The following is a 20,861-nucleotide window of genomic DNA, read 5'->3' on the forward strand; positions in this document are numbered from 1 at the left end:
ATGATTTGAGATTTGGTTAAATATGGTGAAATAGGTGGATTGAGGTTTAATTAAGGACTTGGGAATGATTGATGATAGAAGGATGAGTTTTGGTGGGTTTTGAATGAGTTTGGTAAGTGTATGTTTTGAAATTGGGAGTTTATGAGTTTTTGGTAAAAATGAAAATTTGATGAACTTCCACGGATCATATCTTGAGCTATTGTTTTCGAAACTTAATGATTTTTATATCAAATGAAAGATAATTTCATAAGCTTTTAAATGGTTTAAATTTGGTGGAAATCCGAATTTTGTGGAAGGATATATGATCGTTGGAAGTTTGGGTTAAAAATATGAATTCTGCAATTTCTGCAGAATTTGTGATTTCTGGTTTGTGTGCGCACGCACAGCTCTGTGCGCATGCACACTCCACAAGAATTTGGTCCTGTGCGCATGCACAACCTTGTGTGTATGCACACGCGGAGATAGGGCTACTGGTGGCAGCGCTAGCACGCCCTATGCGCACACACAACCAACGAAGAATTTTGAGCTGTGCGTACGCATAGGCCTATGCGTACGCACATGTTGGGAATGACGCACTGGTGGTGGTGCTAGCACACGTTGTGCGTGCACTCCACCATGAAGATTTCGCTTTCTGTGCGTACGCACACGTCTAAAAATACTTCTGGGTGTGCGCACGCACACCCTTGTGCGTACGCACGCGACCCAGTCCTTTTCTAAAGCTATTGTTTTCAAGTCTTTTGCATTCCCAACAAGCTTGTAACCTTCCGGAATGTTATTTCACACTTATAAACCCCCAATTTCATCCCCTAAATCTTAAATTGATGTAAAATACCTAGTGAATGAGAGTGAGTTAGGGAAGAGGGTAACTTGTGGAGAAAGAAAGGGGATGTTATGTTGAGTATGATGGATTATGATGATATGAGTTGTTGGGGAGGATGGTGGAGTGCTGTATATGATATGGGCTGAATGGAAGAGTGTGATATGAGCTGAAAGGCTGAGCATGATGTGAGCCAAATGGCTGTGTGTGATGACGGTTTATGAATGTAAATGAATTATGAATTTCAGTCGGATGGCTAAGATGAATGTTGAGTTATGGCTGAGGATAAATGTATATGTAAATTCATGATGGGATATAATAAATGAATAATGAATGGAAAGGTTGGGTGTGAATACGTTTGAAATGCTTCTCTCTGGTTGTAAGGGTGACAGGGCACCGATACCCTCTAACGGTAAATGGGCGACAGGGCACAGATACCCTCTAATGGGCGACAGGGCGCAGATACCCTCTAATGGTGAATTGGTGACAGGGCACATATACCCTCTAATGGCGACAGGGCGCATATACCCTCTAACAGTGACAGGGCACGTATTCCCTCTAATGGTATTAACGCACAACAGAGAGATTGTGGCCGGGTTAGCTATCGGACACGTCGGGTTGGCTAGATAACCGACAGATGAGACTCATCAGCCACTAGGACAGGCATGCATCATATGCATTATGTGTGATTTATCTGGATTGCCTAATTGACTACATCATTATTTGCTAATTGCTTGATTGACTTATTTGCTTCATACTTGTGCATCTTGTATTTGATATACTCATGTTTGCTTTTCAATTGATGTTGGCGGTTGGGAGGCTTGTAGGATTTGGAATGGGGATTTGTAGTTAGAATGAAGACCTTTAGTTAGTTACCTGTTTTTGATTCTTATGGTCTAGACTTGTTTATACACTTTGAGTATAATCTGGAAGTTCTAGAATTGCCTCCGGCTTTCTCAGAACATTACATGTTAGATATTTGGGCACTGTTACCATGCTGAGAACCTTCGGTTCTTACCCATACAGATTTTGTGGTTTTCAGATGCAGGACGTGAGGCTCCTCGCTGAGGCATGCTGGAGACTTCCTTTTAGCGGAGATCCTTAGTATCTTGGGGTTTTATTTTGATCTTATATACTTGTTTAGATACATATATTCTCCACTGTGTATGTATTTTGTATTGACTCCTCTTAGAGGTCATTTTGGAGAAACAGGTCTTGTATTTTGTCTGTTGGGTTCTTTTGGAACTTCATTACTATATATGTATGTATACTTATATGCTCGGATCGGTTATCTTCGCAAGCCGAGTCTCGAGTCTTGATATATGTATTTTGGCACTCTTTTGTATAAATCTTCGCTTTAATTTACTCTTGGTCTGCTCGTTTACGTTATCAATCGGAGTGTTGCACTTTTAGATTTTACGACTTTGATTTACCCACTTTTCTTCAAAGGCTCCTAGTTATGAACATCTTTGCAATACTATACGTACTAGTTTTTTTTATTTTATTTTTTAGAGGTCGTAATATCTCGTCACCTCTATTTTATGACTTAAGCATAAGACTCTATGTGGTAGGGTGTTATAAGACCTAATTATCAAAATAATTTTTGTCAGATTAGCACAATTAACTAGAATTCATATCAGTCATAGTTCAACTTAGTGATGCAACAATGGAGAACAATTAAAAAATTCATGCCAACCCTTCAGTTCAACCCAACCTTGTGCAAAACTATGAGTAATAACTAAAAAACAAATAACGGATATAATATGCAATCCTTAAACTCTAGAGAAAAAAAAACTCTTTCTAGATAATCCATGTTCCCAACATCTAAGAAAACAAACACAACAATACAAATTCACCACCTTTTTTAATACCGTAAACCCATTCTTACCTCTGCACCTTCCACCTTCAACTTTTGTCGACGTTGTCAAAGAGTCCGTTGTTGATGCCGTCAGTTCCCTCTCCCGCGCTTTGTCAACAGCACTATCAGAGGTCCACTCAGCAACACCACCATGTGCATTGTCATAGATTCGCCTTTTGGAGGCAGAAGAGGAAAATATTTTAGGGCTTCCTGTAAATACAGTTTAAGGATTGGGGTTATATGGGAAGAAACTCAACGAACCGTTTTTCTAGTTACAAAACGGAAACGTTTTGAACTTTATAATTTGGACGAATCAGTTTCGGTCCATCTTTGACTTGCCACTGTGGCACTTAACAAACAACTCATTGACACATCATCAGCGATAAGTGACACGTAAGTAGATTTCGTTAGGTTTTGACGTTGGAGATGACGGAAGGACCGCTATATCTCACGACTACCGGGGACAAGGACCGGGTGGTACCACTTTTTTCGACAAGGATCGACTTGTCCTTAAAAAAAATGGACGATGACCGGATTGGGACTTTACTCTAAGTGTAGCCAAAAAAAGTATGCATAAATCACTATTTTTTTTGCGCTTCAAAAACTTATTGATATAGCACACAAATTTTTAAAGTATAATAACACAAAATTTTGCACATAATACAAAATTATTGATATAGTATACAATTTTTTGCGCATAGCATACAAATTTTTGTTGCGAATGTATTTTATTAGTTGAGTGAGTCAATATTCTGGGTATATAATCTTCCAAAAATTTCTGTGTTGTACATCAAAATTTCTGTGTTATGCACTAAGATTTGTGTGCTGTATACCAAAATTTGTGTTCTGCGTATTTCATTGGTACAATATACAAATTTTTGCATATAACACATAAATAGTTGCATATAGCACACAAATTTTTGTACATAACACAAAATTTTATTACAAATGTATTTTGTTAGTTGGATGAGATTTTAGATATGTAATCATTCAAAAAATTTTATATTGTACATCAAAATTTACGTATTGTCTATTTCACTGGTACAATATACAAATTTTTTCACATAACACACAAATTTATATACTCTGATTTTCTAAATATTTATAAGAGAAAAAGAAGATAAAGATGACGAGAACGATAATGATGATAATAAAAGAGGATGAACAGGAAAAAAAAAGAATAAATTAAACAACAACAACAACAACAATAACAACAGAACAACGATAGTGGCAATGATGACAATGTTAAAGCAAGAAGCATGTAAAAAATGATGATGATGACCGCAGCGATAACAAGAGGAGGAGGAGAAAGAGGAGGGGGAAGAGAAAGTGGAGTGTCTGCAAAAAAAAGAAACACGCAAAAATTTGATTAAAAATTTGGTTTAAAAAAGTTGTTTGAATGCCTAATATTTTTCAAATCGACTCATTGTCCTTGTACGCATGGAAGAGATAGAGAATTTGTATTTAATCATACAGGGACTTGAAAAATATTGACACAGTGTTGAAATAAATTGTTTTATTAATCTAAATCATCTATATTGAATCACAAAAAATATATATCGTAGTGAAGATGCGTACTTTTACTCATAGAAATTAGAAATTAATGAAAGAGTTGTGTGAGTCGTCCTCAACTAAAACCTTCTGTATCCCTAATAGGACGGTTGAATTGCAACTTTTCTGATGAAAAAGAGTTGCTGAGGCGGTTTTAGTGTGTTGCGGACCGAAACCCCGAAGTCACTATTTATATTTGAGCATGTCACCTATTAAACCCTAAAGCCTCAATAAAAATAGTATCTAAAGTCCAAAAGATAATATTTCGTTTTATTTTCATTTAATTTTAAATTAAAAGTATTATGATTTATTTAACTTAGTATTTATAACAATAAACAAGATTATCGTTATATAAATAATTTAATTTAAAATAACATAATTTGTTATTATAATTAATATATATTACTCAAACAAATTAAAAAATTAAATAATTTCCTAACACACCATCGATAAGAGAATTAAACAAAGTTGTGGCTGCTGAAAGAAAAATAAAAAAAAAAAGGTAGGATTTTATAGGTGGGACCAAAAAAAATATGAAAGAGAAACTATTGAAAGGTAAAAGATCACACTTTATTCTCTAAAATAAAATTTAAACTTTAGAGGATCCAAATCCAATTATTTTTTGTCTAGAGGAACTCTGTTGTTTGAATTTAAGAAAGTTTGAAAAACGGACTCAATCGTTAAACACACTAACATCACAATTGGTTATAATAAGGCGTTGTATATAATTTTATTAAGTACTTATGTAACAAAAAAAGTCATATATAGCACGTACATTTTATTTGATTTGTCAAGATAGAGGTTTGACATTTGAATATTGAATCAGCATTCATAGGTAGACTTTCGTTTACCACAAAAGGTAGAGACTTGAATCACTTTTAAGAAAATTAAAGGGTAACCACTTATCCTTTTCAAACGCGTCACTCACCACCACTTTGATGTATATTATGTTTATAGATAAGTTAATTATATGAGAATGGAATATTTTTTCGCAGAAATAGCGAGTTTAAAATGTATAACATCAAATGATTGGGTTGGCCATCTAACTAATTCACTGGTCCATCCTAATCCTACCACGTACTTACCCACTTTGTATTTTCCCAATTTGAACAATTTCGTAGCACATCAAACTCAAAAGAACCATTACATATATATCTGCCGTCACGGTATTAAATAGTTATATGATTATTAAATCAATTTTTCATATAACTATGATATAGACACTTCTCAGGTCCTCGTTAAATTATGATTACTTTTACCGAGCCAAAGTAGTAAATTCTTCTATAGAATATTTATATAGAAAATGTTAATGGCCATTGTAAAAAGAATATAAAATTAATTCGGCCATGTCATTTTTGTAAAAGACAATGCGATTACTTATAAGTTACAGTAAATTTGTTCCAGATAACCAACCAACAGATTAAAGTACCACAACAGATATGTCATTATAATTCCGTAATAATCGAATTTCGACAAATAATGCATAATAATAAGTATTTAATGTCGAAAGAACGGTAACTTAAAAAGATAAAGACTAAAAGAAAGAGATAACTACTAAATAAATACATAATTTCATACTTTACTCTACTAATTTTAGCATTAAAGTGTTTTATAAATTGTCCACTCATTCTAATCCTATATTTAACAAAATTGAGATGTCCTGTCTTTACCTTTTTAGATCGTGACCTCGCTTTGAATATGAACAAAATTATATTTCTTGAAAAACAATTGAGACAGAGAAGAATATGTTTAGATAATAAAGATGGAAATGAAAAAAAAATATTGAAAGTGCACGATCGGAAACAAAAGGGTCGTCTCCCATCCCTACTCTAATTTATTGTGAATTTGTGATGCCCAAACTAATCAGCTCGTAGTTGGATAAGTATAGTCAAATTTAAAACGTTCCAAATCTAAAAAATCTTGAATCTTTGTGTTGTCGTGTCGTTGTTATGGGCAATCATCTATGGCCACCTACAAAGGCCAAAATAGAAGAAATATCTAATTTTGTGAAAGAAACAAGAATATTGGTAACCATTTATCTTTTCCAAACCGAGTAGCCGAGACAACATGTATTTGATTTTTTTTTTTTTAAATTATTAGCAAAATTACAATGTAAAAATGCTTTTGGGTGAGTATAAATCTGCTATATTAATTTTAGTACGAAAGTAGTGGATGACGTATGGGGCCGACTATTTTTATCATACATATTTATAAATTCAAAATTACTCTTTAGATTGTATTTGTATGTAATAAATTAGGGGTTTTTTTTGTACTTTTAAAGTAGTAGTTTTGTAAAAGACTAATGAAAAATGCGTTTGCCGGGAGTCGAACCCGGGTCTATTGCTTGGAAGGCAATTATCCTAACCGTTGGACTACAAACGCTTCTTGTTAATGGGTTTTCCACTGTATTGATTTTAACATTTTGGGTTGGCAGGTCGAGTTTTATTTTGGGTTGTGTGTATATATATATATATATACACTGGCCAGCCTTAGGTTGGCAGGTCGAGTCTGGAGCTTGATATCTGTGTTTTGGAATTCTAATCTGTATATTATGTTTTTAGCCTTCTTTTGATCTTACCTATCCGTTTTACGATTATCCATACGAGTGTGACACGATTTTCTGTTTTCGCTTTTGCTTAACTTCTTTTTCAAGGCTCTTAGATATGATTTTTTTAACTATATTTATATACGTATTTTACTTTTAGAGGTTGTAATATCTCGCCACCTCTACTTTACAACTTAAACGTAATACTCTGTATGGTAGGATGTTGCAATAAGAACATTTATTTACAAATAAAGATGTTTCAAGAATTCAATGTTAACAAATTAGCCAATCTAATTTTATTTATATACTTGCTTTTACAACATGTTCATAAATACAAAAAATGCTCTTACTATAATTTAAAAAAGAACACTATAACTTAATCTATAGTTTCTTTTGCTTCCAAGGGTTTCTTGGCTTTTTAATTATCTCACTTCACCCGAACTAAAAACTTTCAATTCTTAACTTGTAAGCAAGTTGTAGCAATATATGAGTTTTTATGGCTTGAACAACACCAAATTGTCGTAACTCAACAATCCTACATTGTCAGTTACAAAAATATTATATTTTCAATTGCTGAGAGCCTGTAATTTATTAAAATAATAAACGGATAAGTGAATTTTTATTGCAGAACCTGCAACTGAATCGATGAATTTGAACATAATCATATGCAGCAATCTCCTAAAGTTGGAGAGATATTAAAATCCCATATAATATAAAGTTTATGAAATACGAAAGTTCATCTAAACTCATAAATTCTGGGTAAATCAGACTCAAACTCATTCTAGGGACCTAAACTCATAAAAATGTATACCCAAGAGTTTGATAACCTTGCCAAAGCATAAGTAAATTACACTAGAAAATTACAAAAGAATTATCACTTGGTATATACATTATGGCAGATTGGTGACTTTATGCAAGTTGTGAGCATATACACCGCTAACCACAATAATTCTAACTACTCATATTTATTAAGTTGATCATTGTTATGAACCTCAAAATCCCTCACAGTCGAAAACAACTATTCAAAAATAGTGACTATATGCAAATCTAACTATAATGCTTTTAACTACTTAAGATAAGTGTCATCATCAAATCATCTAGAATTTTATGTCAAATATTTCATCATCATCAAGTTGCATATCTTATTTTTAGGATAGCTTCTGTTTCCAGCATCAATAGCAACTAATTTGTTTTTTTCTAGAGTAGTCCCTAAAACCAAGCACACAAACAAATTCAAGAAGCCACTATAGAAAAACAAAACTTAAAAAAAGAGACGGGAACAAAAAAGAGATAGTTAGTGATGAATCCAGAAATTTTAAGTTGTGAGAACAAACATATACTACATAAAAATAACAAAAAAAAAAAAATGGTATAAACATATCAAAGTATATAGAAATAAATAACATAAAAATATTTTATAAAATTAAATTATTTTTTATTTATTCATTATCAATATTGATATATTAATAAATAATAACTAATAACGTAGTTATTAATTCAATTTTTTATAAATTAAATAAACAACAACAACAATAATAATAAAAAATTTGAGTAAAAAAAACTCAAGAATATAAACTTTAACTAAATAAATTTATTAATTTATAATGCTACAGTAATGTTTTATTTTTTATTAATTTAATTTAATATATTTGATATCTTATACTTTTTAGATACAATTAGAGTTTAATTTTAATGTACTGATGGTGTAAAATATTTTATATAGATGATCATTCACACGATCAATGTAAAGAATAATTATTTAATTTTTTTATGACATAACATTACATAATTAGATGCACGTAAAAATTTATTTTACATTGACAATATATCAAAATTTAATTCTAAAAATTCATATATATATATATATATATATATAAAATAAAAGAACTAATTAACTTGTACTCTCAAAGAACATGTTACGAATATAATAATACAAAAATTAAATTTTTAATATATTTAATAATTGAAAATGTAAAATAATATTTTTTTAATTTTTTGTTAAACTTTTTTATGGTGTTTTTAAAATATACTCATATGATATAGGTTAACAAAATTTTTGAAATATTTTAATACAAAATTTAATTAATAATTTTTTAAATATAAAAACAGATATAATTTTTTTTATAAAAACACATATATTTATACATATATTTTTATATATTTTTTAAAATATTAAAAAGATATTTGTTTCTATAAATTAATAAATAGATTCGCCCTTAAAAATTATTCTAATAAGAAAGACAGACAGATAGAAATAGAGATAGAAAGCGCATAAAAAAAAGAAAGGAAAAAAGAGATGGGAGAAAAAAGTTAGAACTTTTTTTTCTATATTTATTTTAATTTAATAATTAAAGATAATTTAATTAATTTATTTATTTTAATTTTTATATTTATTTTAAATTAAATAAAATACTAAAATATAATTCAGTTATATATTTATTATACTAAATATAATATTAAATTTAATTAAATCTTAATTTTTTAATCTCTATTTTTCTGTTTCAATTTATCTTTCACACGCTAAATTATTTACATGTCATTCTCCTTCTTTTATATTTTTTAAATCTTGTTGACTTTTCTCTATATTGCTTCATGTTCATGCGGGCACGTGGTACGCGAGGGTACCTATTGCAATGATAATGACGGTACCAAAATTGAATCTACGAAATTCCACCTTGAACAAAAAAATAGGGGAGCTACTCAAATGAAGATGCAAAAAACATCTTTTTATGAAGATGCTTTGTATAAAAGTGTGATTTATTAATTTGGCCACACTTTAAATAAAAACAACACTTTTATAACATATCAAAATTTAACCCTACAATCCATCATCTAAGGATAAAAAAAAAATTCATAACGAATAACGAATTCACCCTGACGGAACACCTTGAAGTACTAAACAATAACGAATTCACCCTGACGGAACACCTTGAAAAAGGAAGAAAGGCAACAATCTTCTTGTAATTCAGTACTTGTTAGCAGTTACTATAGTACTAAAGCTCTGACACTTATTCTAAAAGTGCGTTTGCCGGGAGTCGAACCCGGGTCTATTGCTTGGAAGGCAATTATCCTAACCGTTGGACTACAAACGCTTCTTGTTGATGGTTTTTCCACTCTCTATTAATTTTAACATTGATCACTACTTGCTTTATTGAACCCTGCGTGTCCACGCTGCAATTCCTGTGTGTTCATTTTGTGTGTGGGGTGAAGCCATCAGCCATCAGCCATGGAGGGTATTCCTTTGAGGACTACGATGCCTTCAACGTCAACTCCTCACGCTCACAATCATGCTTTCGCAATCAAAACAAGATCAACATCAACCCTCCATCTTAGAAGAATTCGCCCTCTACGCTTTGCTATTAGGGCTAAAATATCTGAAACTGAATTCCAAGGTATGCTAACTTGACACTTCCTCAGAAGAAAAAGAGAAAAAGTTTTAACTTTGATGGTTGTATTGTTTTCGATTATATAAAGTCGTACACTTGATAAAGTTTAGGGTTTGGGGTTTTGGAAGTTTTTAATTGGTTGGTTCCAATCCAATAGCCCAGGATTATTATATCTTGGAATTTGGATTCTTGTTGTCAATTGATACTTGATAACAAACTTCAATCACATAACAACCTATTTTCTTAGGTTCTGCAAGTAGCTAATTAAATAGGGTTATTGTGGTGTGTCCTAAAACATTATTCATTGGTGCAATTGATATAATTGGTTGCTTTCTAGTCCAAATGGGTGGTGTCGTCTGGTTTTTGTGTCCAAGTGCTCGAAAGCCAGTTCTAAATGTTTTGTTTGCAATGATTAGTTGCATAGGATTATTTAACTATCCAATTTTCTGATCGATCAAGGTCTATTTTTGGCTAAAGATTTAATTTATGTATCGGTATCTAAATGGTTTGCGCGGCAGATTTTCAGCGATATGCGAGACCATTGAATCTTTTACCAGCATCGGAAGTGAAAGTATGCACAGATACCTCAATACAAAAAGTTTCTTCATCTCTGAAGGATGATAAGTCCAAATCATTATTCAGGGTCAAGTTAGGTACCAGCAATGCATATGGTTCAAGTTTAAGCGATCCCAGTGCTGGAATTCTTCTGTGCTTGATAGACGAACATGGAAATTCCATATTGCAGAGAATACCTGCATGTTCGTCGATGGACCATTCTATGGAGTCAGGTGATACAAATAATACTGACATGCTTCACTTCCAAAGAGGTTCTGTTAATGAATACATCTTTGAGGGTCCAAAAATTGCAAAACTTGAAGCTCTTTGGGTTAGTGTTGAATCAGGTATGTCATCATTGTTGATTTTTATGCAAAAGAAAATTACCTATATTCCCTTAGTTGTATCAATATTATTACTTTAAAATATCATAGTTGTCAAACTTTTCAAATGGTTTTTGGCAGCGTCATGTTTGCTCCACATATCGATCCATTTAAACAAAGCGTTTCTAACAACACTTTTCTTCTCTATCTAAGGTCAGGTCAGTGGCGTTTAGGAAGTGTCTCCTTATCGGTTATTAGTTGTGAAGCGCAATCGTCACTGCCAGAAGATGGGACACAGCGGTACATTGGATTCCAGTACGGCTTTCAGATTGACAATGTGTTGCTTGGTGAGGGAAGTGATCTCCCCATGTTGGAGCTAAGGCCAAGCCTTGTGACTGAATTGGAAGGGACTGATCCCACCAGCTTCTTCAGCAATGGGCTTTATGACTTATCTTCGCCTTCAAGTTCTAACGTCACAAATGAAGAGAGCATGAGGGAGTATGCAGATTTGAAGTTCTCATTGCTGTTTTACGATGCCATGCTGACAGCTTTTGGCGCATCGGTCACTTCAGTCTTGGCTGGAGAAAATGCTGGAATTGCTTTCTTGATTGGCGGGGTTGGCGGCTTCCTGTATCTGCTACTATTGCAGAGATCAGTGGATGAGTTACCTGCTTCAGAGTTGATCTCAAGCAACAAGGAAGGAACAAATTCGCCATTCAAAGGAATAAAGGGTCCAATAGCAAGCGTGGCATTAGCATTTATATTTGCTGTGCTTGCAGCGAGGTATAGTTCAGGAGATGTTCAACTCATGCTGACACCAAAGGATCTCATAGTTGGAATGATTGGATTTCTTGCGTGTAAAATATCCGTGGTGTTATCTGCATTTAAGCCTATCAGACCAGGTCTTAAGTTGCCAAGTGATATGTAATATAATACTTACAAATTACCAATACCATAGTCATTACTATGTAAATGCTCACTCCTTTTTGCTTCTATTGGTATACATACAATATAATGTTTTAACCCAAAAGCCTAATGCTCCCAGCCTCGCAAGTCCTTACAACTATGATCACCAATACAATTTGATGAACCCAATATATTTAATAACATTTCCTTGTAGAACCAAATATACACGGAGCCACAAACAAAATAGTAATTGCAAATTTTCAAGAAACAGCTTTAATTGATATAAAATTTGAATAGAAAATTCGCATTCAGAGTTAATGGAAGACAAACTACCTAACTAGAACATATTCTCACAAGACAGGAAAACGATAAAAAAAAATAAATGTATAAAAAAAATAAAGCACCCTTTAGACGATATGTTAAAGTATCATCCATCTACAGAAACCCATCGCTTTGACAATAACCCTAAATCGAGGAGTGAAAGGTCAAGATAATGGTAAATAAATAGAAAAAGAAAAAAATGGAGAAAACATTAAATTGATACATTGCATGCTGAAATCGTGTACACATGCCCACAAGTATCGCCTGCTCCTCAGCTTTCTCTTGGGAAAGATTCAATTTAAAATTCATTCAAGTAAAATAACACATCCAGCCAGGCCTAACTTTGAAAATGTACGAGTATCAAATTTGATGCAATGGCTCTGATTTCGCCGCAGAGATGAGCTTTGCACACTAATGCAGGGCACTGGTTTCTGACTACAGCAGCAACTCAACCAAAGTTCTATCATAGGAAGTAATCAGGTGTTCTCCTGGTTACATCTGGCTCTCCCCTCCTCGGAGCTGGCTCGAACTGCGATTGAGAAAGATATTTGATTAAAGTAACACACTTAATACAAGGATGTAGGAGTATTTGGTTTCGATCCATAACATAGACTCGTTTGGTTGGGAAGAGACACAAAATACTAGTTGAATTTTGTCCCAAACACAATTCCTGTATTTTCTATACTTCAAAATAGTGGGGGCAGTGATGAAAGAGCTTGAAATGGAAAAATATGTATCTCACTGTCCTGTCAGACCACTGCCGCTGGTGACATTTCCAGCATGGTTCTCTGGTCTGGCAAGGGGGTAATAGTGTTCATTTATTATATTTTTGTCTTGTCCTAAGCTACTACCAAACAGGATACACAATCCAAATACTAGCCTAAAGTGCTAAGAAATGCAGATCAACTTTATGATTATTTGGGTAATGAAAATAGGGAGATCAACCTGAATGAATGTGTGTCCTTTGCAGTCATCAACTTCAAGGATGGATGCCATGTTACCACAGCGATAACAATAATTAGGTGCGCTAAATATGGTAACCACTTTTTGCTCCTGAAAACAAGACACCATATATCAGCCATTACCACCAGAAATGAAAAATGAAAAAAAAAACAACAACAAAAAAACCCAAGATGAAGAACTTACATGTCCCCAGGTATACCCTTCCATAACCAGCTGGTGAGCTCTAGCAATCAGCTTCAAGTTATTGGTATGGTTAAATTGCTCAGATATGTCCTATAAAAGCAACATAAAAATATCAACAAAAATTAGTGACAGACATATGAGAACAGGCAAGCTTGATGCAGTGTACCACATTACCTGGCCGAAGGTATATCCAGCACCTCTGGGAGAGATGCCCCAACCACAGCGATCATCTGGATCAGACCATAAAAGATCACACATGGGACCCTCATGAGGAACTTCTTGCACACGATCATATTTACGAATGTTATCAAGCGTTTCAATAGAAGGGGACAACCCTCCATGAAGGCAGAATATTTCAGATTCAACCTTAAAAGAGAAAAACTTATCAGTTAAGCAACAATACACTTCAAAAAGCTAGGAAATCTAAGTACTATATGAACCGCAATTGGTTGGCCCACATTTTATCTGAAGCCAAGAGCAAATTGATAAGAGCTCAAATCAAAAGTTAAAAGCAAATTGCTAAGAGTGTGGTATGAAGATCAAAATCACAATATTGAGTTGAGCAGCATGAAAACCCAAGTAACGTGAAGTTTTCTAATAACAAGAATTTGAGACAAATAAAAATTCTTTCCAGATTTATATAATATTATACTAACCAATGCTGTCAACGGAAAGTAGTCAAACAAATCAGTGAAGGTCTTCCAGACATTAGCACTACCATACCTGCAAATCAAATAAGAATATTCACATGCACAGTTTTGCAAACTTAAGAAAATTATGTTTTTGCAAAGAAAACCCACAAAAATAAACTCCAGAACAGCTTCAATCAAAATATTAATTTAAAATATTTTATACGGGATGCAAATCAGATGCAGATTTCAGTTGTTTACTAAATAAATTAGAATTGTAAAGTTATCTGCAACCTGTGTCTTGGGCCAAGGTATTGTTAAAATATGCAGATAAAAATTCAGAAAACAAACCTGCTGGGACGACAGTATAATAATTAACAAACGACAATGTAAATTTGTGTAAGCCAGTCACAAAATCAAGAAGCTTCTAGTATGTCCCATTTTTATGTTGGTGGGTTAAGATGCAGGTCTTGGTAATTTGTTGGCTAGTGCAACTTAATGAAAGAATGCCAGGTTGCTTGAAAAATCCATAAACCTTACTAATATGATGCGGCATCTCTTTTCCACTGATAGCGGATTAAGCTAAAATTTAGGCTGCGTTTGGTTTGCGTTTTTATTTTCTGTTTTCATTTTCAGTGTTCTTCGTTTTCTGGATTTTGTGAAGGAAACCGTGAAAACAATAAAATCCTATTTTCTGTTTTCATCTCTTGGTTTCACTTTTTCCTTCACAAAATCCAAAAAATAGAAAACATTGAAAATGAACACAGAAAATAAAAACGCAAACCAAACACGCCCTTATATCTTCTTATCTTCTATCAATAAAAAAAATAACAAATATCTCCATATTGTATGAAAAATAATAATTAAAGAAACTAGCAAGAGAACTGTACTCTTAGCTCACATCAAGGAAAGAAACCAACGATACACTTAAGTGATAGTGACAATAAAGAATACAGACTAAGCAATTAGATGGAAAAAAATTTGAATTCAAGAGAGAGATGATCATATAACAAAGTTATATTGCACAAGGCAAACCAGAATTAGTGAATTTAGCATGTACTTACTTCCGTAGGCACTCATCATAAAACCCATAAACTTGTGTAATCTGCAGCAGAAAGCTAAGAACAACAATTACCATTGGCCCAAAACATATAAAAACAACTATAGTAAAAGGTAACAAGTTCATTTACTTAATCAAATTCAATAGTATCTACTTAAAGACAAGGTATATCTTGGTCCTCCAATACATCAAGGACCAATGGTGTCCTAGGAAGTATATGGTTTGTTTCATCTGCATATCTGTGGAAGTAGTCAATTGAAGGCAGTCTATGGGAACCTTTGTGTAGTAGATTGATGGAAGAAAAACCCCCCAAGAACCCAGTTGATATAGACCATGTCATTAAGGACCAAAATATGAATTCAGTCTTATCTTCAGTTAACTACTGAGAAAAAGGCCAGATGACACAAAAAATAGAACAAACCTGACGACTTTCGTGATTTCCCCTGAGAATGGTGATGCGCTGACGATAGCGAACTTTAAGGGCAACCAAAAGCTGCATTACATATTAATTATTATAAAAAAATGTAACTAATAAAAGATATAAAATAAGAAATCAAAATCAGCTACCCTCAAGATATGCAGTTAAAAAAAGAACACAATTAATGGTTCTCTGAATGTAACAAAGCAACATTGAATGTCATGCATCACATTTTGGCATGTAAATGTAAATTTCCGTGCAGGTGTTTTGCTCAGAATAGACAAGAAACTGAGCACAATCATATTCTTGGTTTTCTTGCAAAAGAATAGCAATAACCATAAATGAAATAAACATTATAAATATTTCTTATGGCACAAACAGATTTGTCAGACTTGATACAAATATGATTGAAGCTCAGTTGCATGTAGTCTAGAGCTATCAGATGTCAGTAAAACAACATACACCAATAACCACAACATGACAAATGGAAAATTTAACAATGACCAAAATACTTCAATTCAAACTACCATAAAAGAAATGTATAGCATGAGAATGCACACTTACCGTTACCGTTTCAACAGAGTAGTAGCCACGGTCAACATAATCTCCCATAAACAAGTAATTTGTATCTGGACACTACCAACAAAAAGTTGTAACTGAAATTAGTAATAACCCATCAAGATTCAAATTTCAAATACACTCAAGAACACATAATTAATGGCTCTACCAGGGAGCAATTCTAAGCTGAAAAATAGCATATACACACTCAAAGTTGAAATACAATAGTACGTTACTATCTTAGTTGCAATCAACTGACACCACTTACACTAACTATTTAGAAGAGATTGAAACAGCTAGCATTGGAAGGACTACACTGTCATGAAATTTCAAACATTGAATGCCATTCCAATGTGAAAATAAGATAATAAAACAAATGTAGTTCTTTAATGTGTCAAGAACATGAGCGTGATTTACTGACTTTAAAAACATTATTCTGCATATACACAATAATATGCAATCTTCTCTTCACAACTTCAATAAAGAAATGATGAATATAAAATCTACTATTGGAAAAACAGAAAAATACCTTTCCTCCAATACGAAAAAGCTCTGCAAGGTCATGGAATTGCCCATGAATATCACCACAAATTGTAACAGGACTACTCACAGGCTGCAATTATTGTACAAGAAAGAATATTCTTAGCTTTTTCAGCAATACAAAATCAATATAATGCATAGAGAAGGCACACTAAATTCATCAAATATATAGAACATACAGACATATACATAAACATCAGACAAAGAAAATATACCTGAACATTGCTCTCTTCCATCAAAATCTCCTTTGCCTTCTCACACAAGACCCTTACCTGCATATAAAAGTACAACTGTGGGAATCAGCGCTGTACCACTGAAAGTATAGAAACACAAAGTCTGAATAGAGAATGGGTTGTCAATAATTAAAACAAAATCTGTCATTACAGGGTAAGCGAAAACTAAGTGTGACATATCAAGCTTTATTATGCTTTAAGTTTTCTTTTCATGAGGCACGTCTATTTGGTTGGTTTCTGCTTTTCATTAACGAAAGCGAACCAAAACTTTAGATGCATCATGCATGTGACTATGTGCGCTAACAACATCGAGATTTTTAGCATATTGGATGTTGATTGGGAGGAAAGGGAAAAAATGAAGGTAGATCTCAACTTGTTTTATCAATTTACGTGTTTGGCCAAAAGCGAATTGAACCAAACAAAATGAACAGATTGGTCCAAGTTTAGTTAGCTCTGGTTCAGTTGTCCAATCAGAAGCAACCCAATAAGTTCCCAAACATAAGAAAAATGATCCGATTTACCATTTTCTCCTAAGAACAAATTAACAAAGGAAGCAAAAACAGAAACATTTTGGTTGACTACTATTGATGCTTAGAGATAATCAGTTAAAGAATGAAGCTATGATCTTACACCAGCTGGTTTTGATATTTTATTTTAGCTTTGCTGGCAGCTTCCATGTTCAAAAGGCAAAAAAATAGATTCCACAACAAAATGCCGGTGATTCCAAAAGCATCACAAAGAAGGAAAGTAACAAAGATCATGCAATGGCAACAACGATGTTGCCATAGCCCCGGCGTAGGAAATATACACTGAACAAACTCAACTCTCCTTTCTACAATGAAGAGAATATCAATGAAATATGCATCTTAATATCTTATAGACTTATACTTCTTGGGGGCTCAACACCTAGCCATATCAAGACATGCAGAGTTAACATGATACATGAAACATTCATTCCCAGTGAGCCAGCTTGCAGCTTATACGTCATGAAATCTTCTAATTTTTATTTATTATTATTTCTTTTGTGTGTGTCTTGGAAAAATCTCTCTCTCTCTCTCGGCAGCACGAAACACGCATGTACAGGAAAAATTCACCATTTCAATAATAAGAATCAAAATAAACATACAAATAGTCCTTAAATGCAAATATGACAAAAATAAACATGACAAATTTACAAGCCTCTGAAAGTGACAAGCCTCCACCTACCAAAATGACCTCGCACGCTGAAAAGTATAATTCAAATCCCGTAATAACTAGAACGAATCAAACAAATCCAAGGGAGTATTCAATCAACACATAAATCCCCTCCATTCCATTTCAATAAACAAGCCAGAATTCAGAGAAAACCAAAAAAGGATTCAATTTCGCTACAAGCAACAGATCGACGCAAAAGAACTCATTCCAGCTGAACCAAAAACGCAGATTAAAAATCATCGAAAGATTTTGCCGATCCGGAAGGAATGAAAAAGAAAACGAAGAAAAGGTTCAGAAGGAAATGGAAAAGATTACCTCTTGTTCAGACAAGGGCTTGCACTGCATGAGCTGAGCAATCTGCTCATCGAGGTTTCCATGTGAATTCGAAGGCACCGAATCCATGCTCACGATTGCTGCTCCTCCTCCACCACTTTGGAATCTTGTTCTTCTTCGTTGTTGGATCAATGTCCTCTCTGCGGATTCGAGGAAACCCTAGATCTCACTGGGAGAACACTTTTTCTTCGCTGTTGTTTCGGTGGTGGTGTTTTGTTGTTGTTCTTCTTTTCTGCCTCCGAGAGAGAGAGAGAGAGAGAGAGAGAGAGAGAAAGGGAAAGAAAGAGAAAGAAAGGGTTGGGGGTGGTGGAGAAACCAAAGCGTTGTAGTAGGCTTTGCTTCGCTGGGCTCGTTTTGTTCTATAATAACCACTCCTTTTTTTGGAGAACGAAAGATTATTATTATTATTATAATTATTAGATTTATAATTAACGAAAATGTTTGGTAACTAAAGAAAATCAGTCATAACTTGTCTTATTTAGCATTAATTAATTATTATATAATAATTAATTAATTAATGCTAAATAAAGTAAGTTCTGATTATTTTTTTTGTCTATCTAACATTATCCATAATTAAAATATGAATAAAAAGTATTAACAATAAATAATAAATTAATAACTAATGATTGATTTATTGTTTATAAACAATTTTAATTATTTAATGTCGGAAAGAAAAATTTGAACCTTTCTAATGTGTGTCGTCGGACTTGGTAGTTTAGAATACTTATGACCAATAGAAAAATGGTGAAATATCGAAATAAAAAAAGATGGTAATATAATTTGTAAGTTGGAGTCATAGAGATATAAAAATCAATACAAATGTACCCAAAAATAATCGATATTGCTGTCCAAATATTTGAGAACATCAAAAAAGAAAAAGGAAAAAAGTGGCCTACTTAGTAATTTAGTTCTATTAACGTGCATTAAATTTGCTCCAAATTATTTATTATTATATTTATCAAGATTTAAAATATTATTTACATTATTCACTTAAAAAAAAGTTCAAAAACTAGTAAAATTTATTATTTATTGGAATAAAATAATTAGATGTTCGAAGATTTCGACCTTAAATTAATTAGTCTTTAAATTAAAAAAATCAATGAAATCCTTTATGATAATAAACGATAAACATATATATCATTTTATAAAAAAATAATACGAAACGAAATAGAATTATCCATATATTTTGTTATCTAAAGTAGTACGTATTCTATTGTTATCACCTAAACACCAAAATAATATAATTTTGGACAAAAATATTTATTATCTTTTAAATTTTTATATAATATTTATTAACTGGTTTATATTTATTCTATTAAAACAAGTTCACAGTACATTGCGATACATATAAACACCTATAAATTAATAAAAGGACATCCCGTATATCATAAAAGACTAAATTGATTTTTTTTTCCTTCAAAAACTAATTAGTTCAAGTTCAAAATTTTTAAAAGACTAACTGACTCTAATTTTTGTCAGCAATTTTAGTTATAAGTCCGATTCTTTTAATCCAACAAACTAAAAATATATTTTTAATTTATATTCTTAAATATTGATGATTAACGGTTAAGTAACATAATAAATTGTGCCGCAAATGCATTTCTCTTGGCTTAATATATAATTATGATAATGTTAGAAAAAAAAATAGTCAAAACTTAACTAAATAAAACAATTAATAAAATTAAATAAAATAAATTTTAACTAATTTTGATTAAATTTTTTTTGTTTCTAAACATTTTTGTAAAATTATATAGACGCCTGCTGGCCAAATGATTTGTCAAACGGAAGTTTCATATCAACTATCAGCTACAATGTATAGTTTGCAAAGAACATATTACGTGGATTTGGCAAATAATGTTGATAGAGATCTATCACCTTTTCTCTTTCTAAAATTATTTTGACAAATCATTTATTTGAATTTAAAGAGAAAAAAAAAAGGGAAAGTCTAGGGACTAGCAGATTTATTAAAATCTAACCAGTACTTAGCCAATAAAAAAAAAATAAGTGATTCTTCACTATTAAATACATTATTAATGGCTAATTGATGACTACAACTCACAAAATCTGCTGTTCCTAGCACTCCAAGAAAAAAAAATTCCTAAAACAATTAGTAGATGAAGCATGGAGAGTATATAGTTCATGCAATTTCAAGAATTTACATGGTCTTCACTTTCCATGGCACTTTATGAGTTTTAATTTTAGAAGGGAAAAAATAAAAGATATGAAATGTAAAACAGACCAAATATTATTTTTTATCTTCTATTAGAAGTTTTAAGAAGGAAATAATTATAAGTCATTTCATTATTCGGGCGTTTATAGATTAGAGACAAATACTTGGATTTAAAAGTTATGAACAAGCGAATGAAATAAAAATGTGTATAAATTATATATTTTAATTTATTAAGATTAAAATATGGTGAAAATATAGTTAAAACTCGTTAAATGATTTAATTGATTTGGCTAAATTTTTATTTAACGACTCTGAATT

At 32.4% G+C, this 20,861-nt stretch overlaps 2 protein-coding genes and 2 non-coding genes across 4 annotated transcripts; 1 reads left to right on the plus strand and 3 right to left on the minus strand.

Moving 5' to 3' along the window:
• Positions 1-6,536: 6,536 nt before the first annotated feature.
• Positions 6,537-6,608, minus strand: TRNAG-UCC (transfer RNA glycine (anticodon UCC)). The gene has a single exon. It is a non-coding gene; the product is annotated as a tRNA-Gly (tRNA).
• Positions 6,609-9,791: 3,183 nt separating this feature from the next.
• TRNAG-UCC (transfer RNA glycine (anticodon UCC)) lies at positions 9,792-9,863 on the minus strand. Its single transcript has one exon. It is a non-coding gene; the product is annotated as a tRNA-Gly (tRNA).
• LOC112736220 (uncharacterized) lies at positions 9,793-12,065 on the plus strand. Its single transcript, XM_025785582.3, has 3 exons — positions 9,793-10,163; positions 10,676-11,059; positions 11,254-12,065. Exons 1-3 carry the CDS (start codon positions 9,998-10,000, stop codon positions 11,961-11,963), a joined length of 1,260 nt encoding a protein of 419 aa, XP_025641367.1. The 5' UTR covers positions 9,793-9,997; the 3' UTR covers positions 11,964-12,065.
• Positions 12,066-12,198: 133 nt separating this feature from the next.
• LOC112736221 (serine/threonine-protein phosphatase PP2A catalytic subunit) lies at positions 12,199-18,791 on the minus strand. Its single transcript, XM_025785583.3, has 11 exons — positions 18,356-18,791; positions 16,829-16,885; positions 16,603-16,686; positions 16,080-16,151; positions 15,519-15,590; positions 15,102-15,142; positions 14,065-14,131; positions 13,583-13,774; positions 13,409-13,498; positions 13,208-13,315; positions 12,199-12,791 (listed from the first exon to the last, which is right to left on the minus strand). The coding sequence occupies exons 1-11, from the start codon at positions 18,440-18,442 to the stop codon at positions 12,726-12,728; spliced, it is 936 nt and encodes a 311-aa protein (XP_025641368.1). The 5' UTR covers positions 18,443-18,791; the 3' UTR covers positions 12,199-12,725.
• Between the last annotated feature and the right edge of the window lie 2,070 nt (positions 18,792-20,861).

The sequence above is a fragment of the Arachis hypogaea genome, chromosome 13 (assembly GCF_003086295.3).
Source record: "Arachis hypogaea cultivar Tifrunner chromosome 13, arahy.Tifrunner.gnm2.J5K5, whole genome shotgun sequence".
NCBI classification, from domain to species: domain Eukaryota; kingdom Viridiplantae; phylum Streptophyta; class Magnoliopsida; order Fabales; family Fabaceae; genus Arachis; species Arachis hypogaea.

What these genes read in the sequence shown, in the direction of transcription:
- LOC112736220 (XM_025785582.3), top strand. Translation starts at nt 9,998, where the DNA reads ATGGAGGGTATTCCTTTGAGGACTACGATGCCTTCAACGTCAACTCCT. An exon ending in ATCTGAAACTGAATTCCAAG is followed by an intron (nt 10,164 to 10,675) that starts GTATGCTAACTT and finishes TTTGCGCGGCAG; the next exon opens with ATTTTCAGCGATATGCGAGA. An exon ending in TTGGGTTAGTGTTGAATCAG is followed by an intron (nt 11,060 to 11,253) that starts GTATGTCATCAT and finishes ATCTAAGGTCAG; the next exon opens with GTCAGTGGCGTTTAGGAAGT.
- LOC112736221 (XM_025785583.3), bottom strand. Translation starts at nt 18,442, where the DNA reads ATGGATTCGGTGCCTTCGAATTCACATGGAAACCTCGATGAGCAGATT. An exon ending in ACTCTGTTGAAACGGTAACG is followed by an intron (nt 15,591 to 16,079) that starts GTAAGTGTGCAT and finishes TATGTAATGCAG; the next exon opens with CTTTTGGTTGCCCTTAAAGT. An exon ending in AAGGACACACATTCATTCAG is followed by an intron (nt 12,792 to 13,207) that starts GTTGATCTCCCT and finishes TCTCAATCGCAG; the next exon opens with TTCGAGCCAGCTCCGAGGAG.